Raw genomic sequence first — 19,018 nt, 5'->3', positions numbered from 1 at the left:
AAAGAAAAAGAACTCCATCATGGTAACTCTTTTTGCAAGATCCTCTCATGTATCTGAAGGGGGTAATGGGGGAATAGAGGGCAGGAGGGCAAACTGTGCCATTTTCCATGCCTTCTGGGTGCTGGAGTGGTTCACCTAAAGTGATTTTGGCTACTTGATGGAAAAGTTTTGCTAAATGCATGAATAGTGAAGGACTGGAAGAGTCTCCGTGTAAAAGTTGTGAAAGGAAGATTTCTTGATAAGCAGATGTGACAACCATCTCTTGAGTGCAGTTTCTATGGAGCTGCCAAGTAACTGCTGTGGAGCAGTAGATTCTCATTTTTCTTGCAGCCCTATTTGATTCTGTAACTTGAGTCATTGTAACTGGAAGGCAGTTAATGCCCAGTGTGTGCTTGCAAAATGCCTAAAACTATTACAAAGTCAGACTTTGAATAAGGGGAGGCACCGTGGGTGATAACAATGGTGGGAAGAGTGGGTAATAGTGACCTTGTCTGTTGACAGCAAAGTGGCTGGGCAAGTGCACGTCTAGTTAACTGCAACTGCTGAAACCTGCAGCTACTGCATCTGCACCAAGGCATGTTCACCTGTGCAGCATCCACTGTCTTGCATCCTGAGCACACGTCTTTGTTTGCATTTTGGTTCATGCTGGGATACGAGCTAAGTGTGTGCTGTTGTCATCCTCCCCTTCTTCCTCTGGCTTCACCAAGTGCATTCTTTCTTTGCAAGGAAGTTCAGGCATGGGAGGGAGGAGCAGGACTGCACTGTTCAGTACAATTGGTTTCACTTCAGATGCACACAGCTATCTTTGACAAAGGTTTTGCTTCCTAATGCATGCAGGCTGAAGCTTTACATGTAGCTGAGTTTGTCCGTGCTTCTGGTGTTTGTTGCCAGATACGTGCCTGTAAAGACAAAGTGGTGCTCTGCAGGTTATGCTGACAGTTTGGTTTCTTCAGTTACAGGAGAAAATGGGAAAATGCCTCATTTTCCTTATACAAACAACATGGTGTTTAATACCACTTAGATTAATCACATGTTAATCAGAGAAAATAAGTACTTGTCTTTATCATGCAGCACACTTGATTGCTGAGCTATTTGTTCCTGGAAAGGGAATATTTTTGTTAGCAGTAATGTAGATGAAAAAAATGGCACAACTCTGTAAAAAGATAACCTTAGTGGGTTTTTTTGCATTTTGTCGGGGGCTTTTATATTTTTCATTGTAATACTAAAATACTCATGCTTATTTAAGTCTCTGCCTTACCCTCTTCTGTTTCAGTCTTGTTGGCTATCTTGTTTATGCATGTTTTGATTATTTGTCTCTCTCTTGCTTCTCAGGAGACAAAGATGGCAGTAAAGTGACTACAGTAGTGGCAACTCCTGGACAAGGTCCAGACCGACCACAAGAAGTTAGCTACACAGACACCAAGGTGATTGGCAATGGATCTTTTGGTGTTGTGTATCAAGCCAAACTCTGTGATTCAGGAGAGCTCGTGGCCATTAAGAAAGTCCTGCAGGATAAGCGATTTAAGGTGAGTCCATGTATAAGTTCAGAATGTTTTCATGAGTGTTATCTCATTTTCCCTGTCTTTTGATGGCAATGTTTTTGCTTTATAAAATTTATTTTCATTGGAACATGTAAATGCACATAAAGTTTTCCAGGACTAAAGATTACACAGATGACTTGTGATAAAGGGATATAGTTTAACTTGAAAACCAGTGAGTCACTGTTATTACAATTATTTGGATTAGTGCAAAACAGGAAGCAAAAAATCTTGATTTGATGTTGTGGTGCTCTTTCCAGGTTGCATACTAAATTTTTCAAACAATGAGCTGTGGAAACATGGGAAAAACTTGTCTTCGACTTACTTTTTTTCTAGCATAGTCTCTTCTCCAGCCATTAGCAATTAAGCTGCTGGAAGGAGCAGAAGGCTTTGATTTTTGCTCTTGAATGTTGCACCTACAAAGTGGAAAGCTGTAGATGAATAAATGGAAGTCCTCGGGCCAAGGAAGATAACGAATGCTGGGGTGGTTTGGACTGAAGGCAAGCTACTTTCCTTCATTATCTGATATTTATAAATGTGATCTATTCTTGTGGTTTTAATAGACTAGTGATTCCTTCAGTCTCTTTTGAGACCCCACCCAGAGTACTGCATCCAGCTCTCAGGCTCCCAGCATAAGAAGGGCATAGACCTTTTGGATGGAGTCCAGAAGAGGGACATGAGATATTCAGAAGGCTGGATCACCTTTCCTGTAGAGACAGGCTGGGAGAGTTGGGATTGTTCAGCCTGGAGAAGACAAGGTTTGGGTAGAGGTCTTACAGCAGCCTTCCAGTACTTAAAGGGAGCCTACAAGAAGGCTGGAGAGGGACTTTTACAAGAGCATGTAGGGATAGGATAAAAAGGATTGACTTTAAACAAAAAGAGGGTAGGTTTAGATTAGATGGAAGGGATTTCTTCCTTATAAGGGTGTTGAGGGACTGGAACAGGTTGCCCAGAGAGGTTGTGGATGCCCATCCCCGACAGTGTTCAGAGCTAGGTTAGATGGGTCTTTGAGCATCCTGGTCTCATGGAAGATGTCCTTGCCCATGGTGAGGGGTTGGAACTGGATGATCTTTAAGATTCTTTCCAACCCAAACCATTCTGTGGTTCTAGAAACGAGTAACCTTCTGAAATTCTGTGGTTTTATCTGGTAATATTTAAACTAAATAAAAGTTAAGGATCATTAGCAGCCTAATCACTGCTGTTAGTCCTCTGCTTGGTGTGCTTGACTGTTTTCCCTTATGGTTTAGCTGCAGGCCACTTGACTTACGCAAGCATCTGAAGTAAATGGTGTGGATTTTAGCATCTTAAGGCCACAGCTTTCATGACTATAGAATCATAGGACAATTAGAGAAAGTGCCAGAGATAAACTTGTTGGCCTGGCATAGATGGAAAAGCTTCTGAGCTTGAAAATATGAAGGTGAAGCATATTTAAGGAAAGCTGGCAAATCAAAACTTCTTTTTTACAATTTGATACTTACTGTTAGTTTTAGAAATACTTCCAAAGGCTATTGGATGACATTTTTATCATCTGCTTCCCAGCTTCCTAATTTTTTTCGGTAAGGCTTCATGCACAGCTAGCTTTACTGGTAGTATTTGTAATTGATGTCTTGTTTTGGTAGCAAAGTCCTTCTTCTGAAGTGTTTTGAAAAAGCTGGTGTATGCCTTTTGAGCCTTGAAATTGATGTGGTCATCACCACAGGCATCGGCATATCACAGTTGCATTAGATGAAGAATGGAATAGAAAAGATATGGTTAAATTAATGTAATCATGCAGCGTTGTTTAATTGAGAAAGGTGTGTAAAGCTCTTACATTGTTCTTATATCTGAGTTCTCTGGACTGAGTTATGTGTTAATGGCAAATAACACTGGGGAGGCATGCAATGAGATATAAGAGTGGATTATTTTAGAAGAATGGAAGAGGTAGAGAAATGACAGAAGCCCTAAACCTAGTCATGCTTAAATGAGGTTTTTTATCTCTTCTCATTGCATAGTTTTAGGGGGAAGGCCAGGACACTTTCCTTACCATGTCATGCTTGATGGATGTCAGCTAGTGGTTTTGGACCAAAACCTTTCATTTGTTAAGTCTCATGACTTTGAGGTTGTGTAGTGTGTCCAAATGAAAACTTGTTGGAGTGGTTTAGTTCCTGCCTGTCAGATACTAACAGTTTGTGATGTCTTAATTTTTTCATAAATCTGTATTGGGCATGTAGAATAAAATGTAAGTCTTTGATTTTTTTTTTTTTTTTTTTGTTTTGGTACAATGGCATTATCTTACTCTGAAATGGTAGGATATGTAGTGTTTCTTTAAATTATTTGAAAAAAGTGACATCTTTTGCATATTACTTCTTTTTTTGTTTAAGGAGAAAAGCTAAACCAAAAAGCTAAGTAGGGTATTTCCACTTGGGACTCTAAACTAATTGCCTAGTCATGATGACATAAACTGAGAACATCCCAGTACCTGGAGGCTTTAATACCCCTAAACTAAAGGGAACGAAAAGTTAGTCAATGTGTAGATTTATAGAGAGACAGTATGCATTTTAAAAATACTTTTTAATTAATGATTTGCATGGGCCACACCTGTCATAATACTAAGTTATGCATTTTTTATGTTCTTATCCCAAACCTGTGTCCTAGCTGCACAACATTGTCTACCTTTGGTCTCAGCTCTCTAGTTTTTCATGTCATTCATCGGTTTAGTCCTTGCTTTCTTTTCACATTCTGATCTGGAAGTGTATGTTCTGTTGGCAGGAGGCGTAAATTCCTGCAGCCTGGATGAAAGCCCGTGCCTGGACAGATTTGGAAGCTAGAGACAAGTATCTTATGTCAAGAATAGCATACAATTACTTTAGGGTATGCTACTCTTTGGGAATGTCTGATCTAGGTTGTAAATGCTGGACCAGATACTTTACCAGTTAAATACGGAACTTGGATATCTGTTGGCCATATAGTTTGACTGCAGTGTAGCAGGAGCGGACCAGCTCTTCTGTTTAGAGAGCAAAGCTGTGTTGTGTGCAGCTCAGCCAGGGTTCTTGTCACCCCCACATAGAGTCCAAACCCTGGTGAATCAAATTCCTTAAGAAATCTTCTACTTCTTCCCCCATTAATGTACACCTCTGGTTCAGTAATGATGAGGACAACCCTGTTGAAAATAGCCAAAGGCGGCAGTAGCTTTTTTTCATTTAAATCAACTTTATCAACTTGAAGAGAGGGAGCACTTCAGAAATATTTACATGAACTGGTCTCAGTGGTGGAGAAGCAGCAAGAGGAGGGTAATGCATGGAAGTTCCTTCCTGAAGTGTAGATTGTCAGCAAAATGTTCAGCTGTATGCTTCAAACTGGTGCCTGCTAATCTCTATATCCTAATAGATTTATCTTGGTATACAGAGTATAGTTTTGCTATGTTTTGGGTCTTGATGTTCTTAGAGAAGTCAGCAGTAAGTCTTGACACTTAGGAGACATGATTCAGAAACTTTTGGAAATCCCGAGGGAGTGTAACTTCTAGGCTGCTTCTTCATTTTGTGAATGTGGAGGGAATTATTGTGAAGATTTGGAAAATGTAACACAGCTGCCAGTTTTTAGATCTCTGTCAGGAAGTTAAGGTACTTTTATCCAGGTTAAAAAGCTGACTTGAAAGCTGGAATTAGCAGAGGGGGTAGTCTTTCTTCCTTTCCTGTTACTATGACACATTTCTTGCCAGCCTCCACTGAAGTGGAGCCTTGGTCTATGTCAGGGTGAAGTGAGTATAAAATCTCTGCTGCAGAGTTGAGTATTACTGTTTCTGTGATGGTTAAGATAGTTTGCAATGCTCCTATTTCTTTCTAGTCCCTTGTTGCAGTGTAGTTGTTCTTCCGGTTAGAGGTGTGGTTCCTATGTGACTGTTCTAAACAGGGTCTCTGAAAGTACTCTGGGTTTTAAAATGAGTATATCTGGAGTTCAGTGTAACCTAGAGCACTAGGGATAGAAGCAAGTAGTGGAGGGTAATTAATAAAATATAGACGTTTATGCTTAATTTAGGTTTGCAATTCTTCTGCCTTCATTAAGCTAGATCTCTGTATTAAGAGTGAGGAGTTTAAGTAATGTCATTTTGGACAATTACATGATACTTAGTAGTTCACAAACTGCTTGCTGTTTATCTTTCATTTATGAGACTATTGTGTTAGTCTCTAGTCAGAATGGAGGTTCATATTTTCTTTCAATTCTTTTACGTTAAAGGCTTAAGTAGGTTAAGAAAGAGATAATTGTCTTTGAAAAATGGTGTAAGATTGCTATTCACAAGCTTTTGGAGCTGAAATCCATTCAAATGGCAAAATTTCCTGAAGACTGTCCCAGCTTTCACAGATCTGTATTGTGTTTCTGCTTCTGTCCCACAGATGCATAAGAATAGGTCCTCATGCAAAACATTAATAAAGATAGATATGTTTAAATTGTTTATAATATTTACTAATATTTTCATCTGTGTCTGTGCAGGCCCTTAACTGACACAGCCTAATCGTTGGGCTTGTAAAGAAAACACTGGTAGCATAACTTTTCTTGCACTGCTTTTGTTGGCATATTCATTGGAATATTTTTCAGTCAGTCATGTTACTGTCTAATCCTGCAAAAAGCAATAAGAAGAAAGCAGATATGTTAGTCAAATAGGAAATTCTTAGTCTAGTTTTTGTCTGTTATTCTGTGCTCATTCTTAAGAAATCCTGTTGAAATGAATGCATGAACTGCTAGAAATATTTCTCAGCTGACTGAGAATAAATACTTAAATTCTTCACATCTGAATTGCAGTGCTTAATGTTTCTGCTTTAGTTCTAGGGTGTCACCATCTAAATGATGAAGAGAGTTCTTAATAGTCCTGCACCTTTTCACACAATCCAGTTTGGGCATCACATTTCTTGTTAATGTCTCACATAGACCCGAAATGTGCAGCAAGACAAAGCCAAATTCTCTAATGAGAACCATTCATGCCCTCCAGTCTGTCAAATCATTCAGGGACTGCCTAGATCCCCGGCAATCCAACTGCATGTGCTTAAGGCTTAGTTGCCTGAATTATTTAAACAGGCAGATCTTCTGGAGTGTGTGAGGATGTCAGACTGGGGCCCTGATGGTCCATAAACATGAAGTCCTGCGTTGGTAAAGCAGAGACCACTGAATAGTAGGCAGTACTCTTTCCTGGTTTTAGCTATGGGAGGAATACATGTTATGACTATTTGCACAGTCTTTTTTAATTTGTAAAATCTCTGTATTCTTCTGAGCCTTAAAAACCCAATAAATCGGCAGGATGGAGAAAAATCTATGCTGAGGTTCTGGTTTCTCTTTCTCTGTTGGGTGTGTGTACTTTTGTGAGCTGTTGGAAATGCTTCTGAAAGAAACAGCTTTCCTTCAGTTCCTGCCTCAAACATATCAAGCTGCTAAGTATAAAAAGACCTTTTTTCAAAGTAATCCATATCTGCTATTTATGTTAACTTAATTACAGCAACTCTGTAGCTCCCATGAAAAATGCAAGACCGTAAAGAAGAATTCCCATTGAAAAAGGGTTAGGTATTTAAGTTCTTCAGTTCTGCTAACATTTTGAGAGAATTGTCTCTGTGGTTGAAGGTATCATGCTGTAAACATGCATGTACAAAAAGTGTGAACCTGTTACTTAATGAGGTGTATCATTTTTTGCTCTCTGAATCTCAGTGGTTAACAGACCACTCTAAGAGTCGAACTTCAAATAGAGTTTAATTCGTTCCACTCTTGGCTGACCCTCCCTGGCTTATTTCTTGGTTCTTGATTATTCTTGACTGTTAAAGATACAGCAGATAGTGGCATTACATTGGAAAAGGATTGCATTTTTAGGGGATTTCAATCTAAGGTCACTGTTAGTATACCCATTCTTTTATGAGGAGGTATGTACCTAGTAACCTGACAGAAATAAGGATTTAAAGATTTTGGGGCAGATAGTTGTGTCTATAAACTGAGAAAGAAACAACAATTGGATACCTAGCCTCTTGGAAAGTGTTGGGGAATCCAGATGCAAAGCTTTGAGGAAAAAATATCGTTGTCTCTACAGTACAGGTTTGGTCTCCCTTCACCAAATTCAAACAGGATGCAAGAAGCATCTTGCATTTTAGCATTTAAGTCTTTTTCCCATGCTCCTATGTATTGTAGTTTTGCCATGAGAATGCTAAATGTATAATTGAAAAAGAAGCCATTTTTATTATTGAATATTGACATTCCACATAGAATTCTGTCCACATGTGTCTGAGCTGTAGACCCTTTCAAACACACGGTGTCCGAGTGAAGTACTTTGCCTCTTTCTAGAGAAGTAATTGGAAGTTATCACAAAGACTTATCATGAATACTGTCTTCATCTTAAGTCAGCATTTTAAGTCTCAAATATGATGTAGAAGTTGGACCTTCTCTGGTGTATTCATGATCATCTTTCTCTGTGACCTGTTGTCTGCACAAGTTTCTACTGAACTATGGCACATCCTTTGTTAATATATACTGTGTGTGAGAGCTAGCTGAGCTCTTTCATATCTCCATATAAAAATCATTGAATAGTCAAATATTAATCTGCAAGACCTCTCAAAATAATGTCTTCTTTTATTTACCCTGTCTTAGTTGAATTGAAAGTACCCAAGGGATAAAAAGTCACAAAGGAAGGACATGGTGATGAGAACTAATAAGTTTTAAGCACCATTCTTTTAAATCTTCAAGTATGTGCACATCTTAGCTACTTTGAAGATCTGAGGAATAGTGAATCACTGTTCATAAGACCATTATGGAGGTGGGACTCTTAAAAGGAAGCTTTAATTTCACTGTTAAATAGTTAGAAAGAACACCCAGATCAAGAGATCTGTCTTCAGACTACTTTAATAGGATAGCTTGTGTTTGTATCACAAGTGGGGAAGGAAGGCTGAAAATATTTTTTCCAGTGACATTGGCAAGTATTGCAAACATTTGTATAACTATCAGAAGGAAGCTAATTGAGCCTGATTCAAGGCCTTTTGAAAACTATCTCTCCAGTCCTACCTATCCCCATTTGGGGGAATGCTATCCCTCTTAAAATCTGGGACTGTTAGATGTGATTTGTGGAATGGGAGATTGCTGGGCTTGTGTTCAGGACATTTTTCCATCTTCTAGGGAGCTGGAGGGCTGTGTTTGGTTCCAAACAGTTTCTTCAAGTCTGTGCCTGTTACATAGGCCAAATGTGTAGCTCTGGTCCAAATGGTAGTTTAGCCAGATTATCAGCATTGTTTACCAAGATAATAGCATTTCTTATAGCAGTACTTGATCTGTCTGTCTCCCAAAAGCTAGCCTATTGGAACCAGTTCTGTCATTTGGCTATAATTGTGGTTGCAATGTGTGTCTGTTCACAGCACACCAAAGAGGATGGATAGATATCCGAATTCTCACTCACAGCTGTGTATTTAATTTTGTTTTCTGATTTTTGAAAACTCTGTGCTTTGCAAAATTTTTTTGTACCCTTGCTTTGGCAGTTTTTGAAGTAAGCAGTGTACCATTTATTTTATCAGCTGAAACATTTGTGGCCTAGAAGAGATCTAAGAGGACTAAGCAGCATCTTCTTCACTTTGCTTTATGTTAAAATACTAATCAATGGAATTATTTGTAGTTGTGTTAAGACTTTCTACAGGTGTTTTCTGATGTGATGAATTGGATGCATGATAGGTGTTAACACAAAGTAGGTCTTAGTTGTGGAATGTAGAGGTGAGCTGGAGTTTGTATTAAGGACATCAATTTCAGTTTTCATATTTAGGTGGGAAGTAGACTGAAAATTGCTGCCTAGGGATTGCAGCATTGTCCAGCTGCAAATGGTCTGGAGAAGAAATGGAAATATTCTTTGTCTGCAGATGTGGCTGCCTGTGTGTGTGTACACAACAGTGTTTCCACATGGTAACATGTTACCATGTGGAAACCCCTGTGTTAGTAGGGAAGTACTTGCTGTAAGAATGTGTTCTTTGAAAACAGAGGAGTCAAAAGAGCAGTTGAGGACTTTACCCTCCCCTACCTTTTGGGTGCTAGTATGAGGTGTCTCAACATGCCACAGTTCAAGTGGTGCATTTATTTTGGATTTTATGCTTTTCCATTTCCATGAGTTTTTCTGTGGCACTCCCTATACTAGGACTAAAGATGGGATTTTAAAAGCACAGTTACTGTTTGAGGTCAGTTTTCTGTCTTCTCATCCACTTCTAGTACATAACTTGAGACTAAAATTAAACCTGTCCTATATGAATCTACCAACCAACAAAAAAAATCTTAACACGTATTAAATTGGTAAAATATCTTTTGCTACATTGTTCCAGGTAGTTCATATAGCTGCTGTAATAATGCTTTGGTTTATTTCCTGTTGTCTCTCACGTCTCCTAAAGGAAATTATTTCATATGTTTCATGTTTGTGAAATAGATGTGTATATATTCCATGAAATATATATTCCATATGTATATATTACTAAATTAAGTTGGAGACTGCTCTGAGACACAGAGGTTAAAGAAAAACATTTTTAGGGATGCTATTCTGATATAATGACATTCAGAGTGAAGCTTATGGTTTAAAATAATTGCAAACCCATTAAGTGATGGAAATGTGTAGTTTAAAGCACAAAAATAACTGTTACTCTGCCAGGTATTGCCAGTATACTGTAGATGTGTGAGCATAATTGAAGATGCTGCAGAATTCATGATCTTGGTCAAATTAAGTTCCATTTTGAAGAGACTCTTTCCTTCGGCTTTTTGGCTTTGCTGCCTAAACAGCTGAGAAGGACAGGCATAGAAAAGCAACTTTACATGCAGTAGGAATATCCTCTTTTTTTATTGTTCACATTTGGAAATCAAATTTGGATGACGCTTACAGGAAGCCTTGTTTATGGTAGATATTCATAGGCCCGTGTAGCTGAGGTCGAAGCTATCTTTAACTTTGTTCATTTTTGGGGTGCTATGCAGATGTTAAAAAGCAATTGTGAATACTGTGGACATGAACAAAAGATCTGTTGCAGCCTTTTACAAGTATTACCATGAAGACTGTATATCTTTTACCTAAGACTATATTCTCATGTTGGATATGCATCTGTGAGATTCGCTAATTACAGAACAGTGGAGCAGATTTTGCTTTTCTCATTAAAAAAATAATTATTCAGTGACAGCTACAATAGATTAGTCTAAGTGTGTAGCTGGTTGGAAGTGGAGAATGAGAGCTGCTCTTTGTTTTGTGAATGCAGCCTGAACTCTTTAAAAAGAGAAGTCACAGTACAATTCCTGAAGTCCTTCTGAAGCTCAGGGATTTATTGATATGTTGTTGCATGGGATTGTCCATAAATTCTAAGCGAGATTTATTTTTTCATCTTGCAGTTCTAGTTAAGACAAACAGGCAGAGAGTAGGCCCATCTAACGATCTTGAGAGCTAGGTCATACTGCTGCTGTATAGAGCTTGGGTATTAAAGCAGATGTTGTGTGGAAATGATGTCCCAGTGGGAACCTTCTGCACCTGTCTCTCAGTTATGGAGAAAAGTGTTGTGTAGGGTTTAAATAGAAGATTAACTGATCCTTGCTGAGATAAAAATGGTGCTTTTGAGACTACTTGGATGTTTGGCGCATGCACTTACTTCAAGGCTTTTTGTTGTACCATTGTGTATTCTCTTTTCTAAAAGTCCCACAGCATGAGATTGCCTGGCTACAGAAGATTTAGCATAAACACTTTATGCCTCTGGCAACATTATGTACCTGTGGCTCTCATGTGCTCTCTTAATTCTTATTTGGTTAAATTATCTTTGGTGGAGTGTGTTCTTAACAGAGGATGGTTGGAATATGTCTTAAGATCGTTTTGCTTCCATTTTTGCCAGCGAACACAGATTTTTATCTTTAAAATACTTCACTGCTAAATCAGGCAATGGTAAACTGTCCTTTTTGAATTCAGTATTTGTTATTTATTCAAATATTCTGCTGTGGTAATTATACACTTGAGGGGAAAGAAGGAATAACTGATGAAATGCAAGATACAGGAAGGACAGAAGAGATCGACCTGCTGCTCAATGGAGGCATCCTGAAGCAAAGAGGAGGGACAGATCTTTTTTGTTTGTGTCACCAAGACAACTGTGCTGTGCCCTCTGGCAGTGTCTTCACTCTTATTGGCTTTGTTTAAAACCTTGTAAATGAGCAGCTTTCTTGCTTATTCCTGATTGCTCCTTGAAGAAGGGGAACACAAATTCAGTGAAAAAATGAGGAAGGTTTAAGGAAATGGGGCTAATTTTTGACTGCTACCTTGTTTTCTTGAGTAGACCTGACATTTTAGAAGCATGTGGCATGCTCTGTCTGGGAAGTTTTCAAAGTTTGAGAACCATCCAATTGATGATTGTTTTCATTGCTGCTAAAGGCAATATGCACTGTCCATAGCTTTGGAAAGTAGTAGCAAGACATGGGAAAATAATAGAAGCTATTTGAATGTTTTGTCAAGCGTCTGTAGTGTAGAGACAGAGGCACTTCAGACTGCTCGGCATATTCTAGAATTAGCAACGTTACCAGTTTTTCCTGTGACTTGGATATCTCCTGGTCCCTGGAATGACTAAGAAGGTGGTATGTGGGTGACCAACGTAATTATTTTTAGCCTACACTATACAAGGAATTACCTTTCTGCTACTTTGCATTTCACATTTTTGAGAAACTTGTTTTGGCTTTATTCATGTTTGCTGTCTGCATTGTGGAGTGAAATTTGACACATGGCATCCAAAGTGAATTTAAAAGATGGTGGAGACAGGAATGTTAAAAAAAAAAAAAACAGATTGTTGTGCATTTGTATTAGTTTTTGGACAGAAGCAAGGAGGGACTCACACTTCTTTAAGGTGAAATGTGGTGTTTATCATGTTTTTAACTATATGTCACAAATGTTTAACAAAGTAGAATATAGTCTTCTTTTGTCAAGGTGCACTTTTGTTTATGTAGTGCCTGGTATAGTGAACTGGGATGAGTAATCCAGACTCCTATGTGTGTCATAATGCAAATATCTAAACTATATGCTTGTATATTCTGTAGTTCTGAAATTTGAAGCCAAGACTAATTGTTAAAGGCCCAGCAAAGATGCTCATTTCACCTCTTCATTTGTGAAGTTCGTTTGAAAGCCCAGTCATGGTAATTAAACCACTTAGTCCTGAGCTAACTAGTCAAAATACAAACATCCAATCTGAATCACTGAAGCATAATAATCCATATGTAAAAGAACAGCTGGATCTAATTTTAATTACCTATGTTTTTAATTAAAAAGACACTTTGTCACAGAGCTAGAATATATTTCCCTCCTTGTTTCCCCCCCCCCCAAAAAAAAAATCAAATGAGGATGAAGACAGAATATCTGACTTGATGTTTTGTAAATATTCATCTGCTTCTGTTTTTTAACTTGAAGATTTGTCTGAGGATCTGCTTATCAAACTGAGATGCAGGCCCTTGTGCATTCATCTGAGTTTAATGTCACCAGACACGAGTCATAACAGTTGTACCAAGCTTTTTGGACTTTAAAACAGCCATCTCACTTATACCAATGAGACTAACAGTGCAAGCATGTTAGTTGATTATAAAGGAAATGATTTCTTGCAGGCCACTTCGTTTCTGAAATAGGACAGTGAAACCAGTCTACCAATCTGGTTGTTATGGTGGGACATGCATACATCTTCCTGAGCTCCAAGCCATGCTATCCACCAGTTGTATTGCTCTTACTGCAAGTGTACGAAGAAAGATCCCCCCTCCTTTTTCCTCCTTTTTCCTCCTTTTTCCTCCTTTTTCCTCCTTTTTCCTCCTTTTTCCTCCTTTTTCCTCCTTTTTCCTCCTTTTTCCTCCTTTTTCCTCCTTTTTCCTCCTTTTTCCTCCTTTTTCCTCCTTTTTCCTCCTTTTTCCTCCTTTTTCCTCCTTTTTCCTCCTTTTTCCTCCTTTTTCCTCCTTTTTCCTCCTTTTTCCTCCTCTTTCCTCCTTTTTCCTCCTTTTTCCTCCTCTTTCCTCCTCTTTCCTCCTCTTTCCTCCTCTTTCCTCCTCTTTCCTCCTCTTTCCTCCTCTTTCCTCCTCTTTCCTCCTCTTTCCTCCTCTTTCCTCCTCTTTCCTCCTCTTTCCTCCTCTTTCCTCCTCTTTCCTCCTCTTTCCTCCTCTTTCCTCCTCTTTCCTCCTCTTTCCTCCTCTTTCCTCCTCTTTCCTCCTCTTTCCTCCTCTTTCCTCCTCTTTCCTCCTCTTTCCTCCTCTTTCCTCCTCTTTCCTCCTCTTTCCTCCTCTTTCCTCCTCTTTCCTCCTCTTTCCTCCTCTTTCCTCCTCTTTCCTCCTCTTTCCTCCTCTTTCCTCCTCTTTCCTCCTCTTTCCTCCTCTTTCCTCCTCTTTCCTCCTCTTTCCTCCTCTTTCCTCCTCTTTCCTCCTCTTTCCTCCTCTTTCCTCCTCTTTCCTCCTCTTTCCTCCTCTTTCCTCCTCTTTCCTCCTCTTTCCTCCTCTTTCCTCCTCTTTCCTCCTCTACATGTGTGAACTCAGTAAGGTGTCCTAGCACAAACTCTTGGTTTTGCTGGTAAATAATAAAGGAATTAAAAAGAAAATGTATTGTTACTAATACTTAGGAATTGGTAGTTAAGTCTGCAAGAGTGGAAATGAATACTTTGCAGTTTGTTGTAGTGCAAAGGCTGGGAAGCATTAGGAAGATTCGATTAGGTGTCTTGCATGGATGTACTTGCTTTGCTTTCTGACATTGAGCAACTGTGTGAGCACATTTCAGATAAGTCTGTCAGGGTGTAACAGGATGTAGAACAGAAGATCTGAGGTGAGCACAGATTTCTGAAGAGTTCCTAAAAATAAGGATGAACACTGTTTCTCTTTTGTGATTCTTTGCTGAATAGACTTTAGTGAACAATTCTGACTTAGAAAATTAGAAGATGGTAAGAGCTGAAAATTTTTAGTAGCAGCTCTGTAGTTTTAAGAAAAAAGTAGTGCTGTATTCTTTCTAGATTAGATACTTCTGTAGCGCAACAACACAGTAGCCTTTACTAGCACTGTCAGAGATACCTGGCCTTCCTTGATTACACTGTCATTATTAACAATATCCCCATGTCATTTTAGATAACCTGCAAAAGCAGCAACTTGAGACCATCTGAAATAAAAATACTCTTTCCCCAGTGTGCTGGAAACCACAGTAGGTGATTGGAATCAGCATTTGAAGAGCCAGAGCAAATAGTCAAGAACTGGGTACAATGTGTACTTTTTTTTTCTCTTCTGAAAAATCAACATAACTTGGGAGAGGGCAAAAAAAGGACATGATTTGCAGGTAATATAATAGATTTCCTGATAGGCAATGACTCTGCTTCTGTAACTGGGTATAACAGGCATAAAGGTTATCTACTTTCATGACAGATCTGGTAGGGCAAGAAAGTAGTATCAGACATAGGAAAACTAGGGCATGTTGAGGGTTGCCTGGAGTGTTGGCAGTATAACAATGTCAATGTACTTATTGAGCAATTTCTGTGGCAGCATGAAGGCCATCAATTAGCACGAAGAATAAACAGTGCAAGGACTCGTTTAGAGCTAACCTGATGATTATCTTTTGGAAAGGGTCTGCCTTGCTGGTGGGAACAGGTTGTACCGAGTACAAATGCACAGTGCTTTGTGCAGGTGGTAATAGAAGGTGCCTTCCTGGTAGAGCACTGAGCTGTGGCATCCTGTCCTACTGGCTTGTCTGCATGGATCTGGATTTGCTTGTGGGTAATGAATCTGTAGATGACTTCTTGGGTAGATAAATAGGTTTTCAAAGGGAATTAAATTCACCTGAGGCCTCTCTGAATTCTGTTGCCCAACTAAACATTGTTGGAAGTTTTAATCGATTCACATTTTGAAAATGCATTTATTTATTTATTTATCCTGAATGTGAATATAGTTCAAGATATGGTATCTCTGTCTTAACCTGATGTTGTGTGTACTAAACACTAGAATGTGTTGCCTACATAAGCAGGCAGCACCATGTGCTCAGTGGGAAGTAACTTCATTATTTCATATGTTGAGATTTTGAATGCGAAAGGGTCTCAGCACGCTTTGTGTAGAGTTTGATTTCAATAAGATGTGGAAAAACATTCTTTGCTGGTCAGGGATGGAGGAAGGAAATGAACTCAGAAGGCACAATTCTGTTGAAATACAAAGCAACTGAAAATATTTGTAAGCATTTACAACAAGTATTTTGCTGCTTAATGCTCCTGTCAGCAGGATCTATCTTGAGAGCTGTCCTAGTAAAAGCTGTGTCTACTCTCACTGCAAAGACCAATATTGCAAACCCTGCTTCTGTGACTAATCTTTATCTCCAGAGACTTGACTCTGGGTAGTTAGAGAGATGAAGCTCCTGGCATTTGTTTGTTGGTCCCTTTGCTTCTGATAAGCAGAGACTCTTACAGCCTGCTCTTTTGGGCTTCAACTTTTAGCAGCTGCAGTTCCTATGACATAAGGGACTGTGAAGTACAAGATACCTTTAGTTGCTTAAAACTGGATTCAATTATTGCTTACCAGGATAATGGGTTTCATATCTTGGTTCCTGACTTGAAAAATACAAAATTTGAGATAATCCATAAAATATAATAAACAAAAACTTAAAAGGGATATTGAGAGCACCTCCATTTCCCATCAGTCTGTAGTCATTTATGGTAGGCTAATTCTGTAATTTTTTTTCAATCTGAAGAGAAAAAGTTCAGAAGCTTATTTTAAAATGCTCAGGAATACACATGAAATATTACAGGACAAGTTTAGTTTTTCAAGATCATAAAACTGGCAGTAACAAGCATTCTGTATGGAAATAGGCAGAAGAGAACCTGTGGTTAACTTCTCCAGAAACTTTTCTTTTTTTAACACAAGGAAAGTTTCAGCTTCTCAGAAACAGCCTGGAACCCATCTTGATTCACGTTTGCTTTGATCTACTGGATTTGCCTTCCTGTGCAGCAGCCCTACATTATTATTTCTGGTTGTGGAATAAAGCTGAAATACTCCTGAACTGAGGAGGAGAAGAATATAATGAGAGTCTTGTGTGCAAGTTCCATCACTTCACCTGGATAGGTGTTTTAAGCTGCTTTTTTTTAGGAAAATGCACAAAAACTTGTGCACAGCCTCTTTGATTCTGTACTGCTTAGAAAACACGCGCAGCATTTTGTATAGCCAGTAAAGACTTGCCATAGGTAACTCCCAGGAGGTGCTGATTGAAATTGAATGTCTAAAGGGTGGGTGTCAGGAGGTTGGTAACAGGACAAGCTGGGGATGAAGCTGGAACACAAAAAGTTCCACTTAAACATAAGAAAAAACTATTTCACCATGAGAGTGATGGAGCCCTGGCACAGGCTGCCCAGGGAGGGTGTGGAGTCTCCTTCCTTGGAGGTCTTCAAGACCCACCGGACGTGTTCCTATGCGACCTGATCCAGGTGAACCTGCTTCTGCAGGGGAGTTGGACTAGATGATCTGTAAAGGTCCCTTCTAACCCCTACCATTCTACGATTCTATGAATTCAGTGCCTTTGCTGTATTTTCTCATGGAAGTATAAAATAATGTGTAATCCCTAGTTTTAAGAGGTGCTGCAGAACATGGTAGACCCTAACTTCTAGTCCAACAAAGGATGCCGTAAAGGTGAGAGTGTAGGTTTTGTTTGCTTCAAGGGGACATAAACTAAATTGTGTAGTTGTTATAAATGTTAATGCCTTGACTGTTCTAGCATATGTTTCTCAAAAAACAAGCAAACGATAGGAAGATAAAGGATTTGCTGGTTTTCATACCCTTCAATATCAGAGCAGGAAAGAGAACAGATCAAGCAGAGAGGTAAGAATTAATTAGTCCTGAGGAATGATGCATTCGCATAGAGATATGCTATTGTATTTGGGTCTGGCAACTGCTATTTGTGACTATATTGATTGCTTTAGGTAGCAACAGGTTAGTAGTTTAAAAACTTCATGTTTAGTCTTTAAAAATCATCCTTTTGTGAATAAATTTTGTCAAATGTATACCTTAACATTGCTGTGACAGTGAGGGCATCCTTATGGAGTGAATCACTGTTTCTTCCTGTGGAGCACTGGGATCTTGAACGTGATGTAAGAGTCCTTTGGCTTTCACTGGAAACTACCAAGTAGTTAAGAGAACTTAGCGCATTTTGATGGGTTTAGTCAGGGTCTTTCAGAAACTTAATCTGGGGGTAACTACAGGCCTAGCTTGTTTGGCAGCTGGGTGTCGCCAATTTTCATGATCCATGTACCTATGAATATAGAGAGCTTTTTGAGGAGAGAGATTATATGTTTTACAAATTCTTCTATCTAATCAAAACTGCATGTTTTCTACCGGATTGTGCATAGTTTGAATTTGGGGTAAACAAAACTTCACACTTAGGAAGGACAAGGAGAGCAACTGGTGAGAAACAGACCAGAATGCAGGCGGACTCTTGGCTTGCCTGGACAAGCCAATATCTTGCTGATCATGGTGTTTGTGAGATACCTTGGGCCAGGACAGGTGCCCTGTCTTGTTTGTCTCACATTCTATCTCTTAATGTGATTTCTGAAATGCAGACATGGGGATTTTTTTCTCCCCATCTGTTTATGTAGTGGATCTAAAGTGGAATAGACCAGTTTGGGCTTTTTGGCAGGTGTCTTATTGATCCCTCTCATGTATGACTGAATCACTGAATTCTTGAGAATACTGAGATGGGCAGAGTAAAACAGACATAACTTCATAGAGAAATGCATTAATGGGGATTATTCTGTGTACTAGTGGTAGATCCAAGTCCATTTTCCATGATACAACATTATAAAATGCTATGACTGATGCCATTCCTGCTGTTTCTGCAGATTTTCACCTTACCCCACTGCAGACTTTGTCTCTTTTTATCACTAATGAGGCAAGGGTCCTAAAACTACATTTCCTTGCATTGCTCGGCTCCTGGTCATCCCCACAGCATGTCTGTTTTGTGTGATCTATGCAGTGGGAGACCTCTTGAAACTTGAGGAAAATAAGATTTTGTAGATGAAAAGCATGTGGTAAGGTTAGTGAAAGGTTTTGCAACTTATGCTACTAGTAACAGTAGATATTTTCATGAACCTTGCAGAATCTCCTCTTACTGTGTGTTAAACACAAAACAACATACAGTCCTTTGAAAAGGCGGTATGTGATGTAGGAAATGCTTTCTGACACAATTTATATGATTTTCTTGCACGTAGTATCATGTATTCCTTGAATCTCTCAGGTTATACAAATGTGTTTTTGAAAATTGTTAACGAATTCAGTAAGAAAGGCTAAACATCCATGTTCTTCGGGTGTCATAGATGACTAGGAACTAAGCTTTTTTGAGCCTTCCTTGGAAGCACTTGGTAATGATTGCTATTGAACTGTTGGGTGATATGGTGCCAAGATAATCAGTCAAGTCTTGTTTCCCTCAGTCCTTTGGTTTTGCCAGTTCTCCTTCTGTTTGCTTGCTACAGGATTATATGCAGGTTCTCATCTTATTCTGGAAGCTGGGATGCTCCTGA

The 19,018-nt window shown here is 39.0% G+C and overlaps 1 protein-coding gene across 1 annotated transcript in view; it reads left to right on the top strand.

Moving 5' to 3' along the window:
* GSK3B (glycogen synthase kinase 3 beta) overlaps positions 1 to 19,018 on the top strand; it is a 155,858-nt gene that overhangs the window by 55,658 nt on the left and 81,182 nt on the right. Inside the window, exon 2 of the mRNA XM_062005361.1 lies at positions 1,333 to 1,526. Within this exon, the coding sequence (XP_061861345.1) occupies positions 1,333 to 1,526 (194 nt within the window). The remainder of the gene's footprint in view (positions 1 to 1,332; positions 1,527 to 19,018) is intronic.

This window comes from Colius striatus, chromosome 1 (assembly GCF_028858725.1).
Source record: "Colius striatus isolate bColStr4 chromosome 1, bColStr4.1.hap1, whole genome shotgun sequence".
Taxonomy (NCBI): Eukaryota; Metazoa; Chordata; class Aves; order Coliiformes; family Coliidae; genus Colius; species Colius striatus.
Note: the sequence above shows the minus strand (reverse complement) of the source record. Positions and strands in the feature narration are given on the sequence as shown.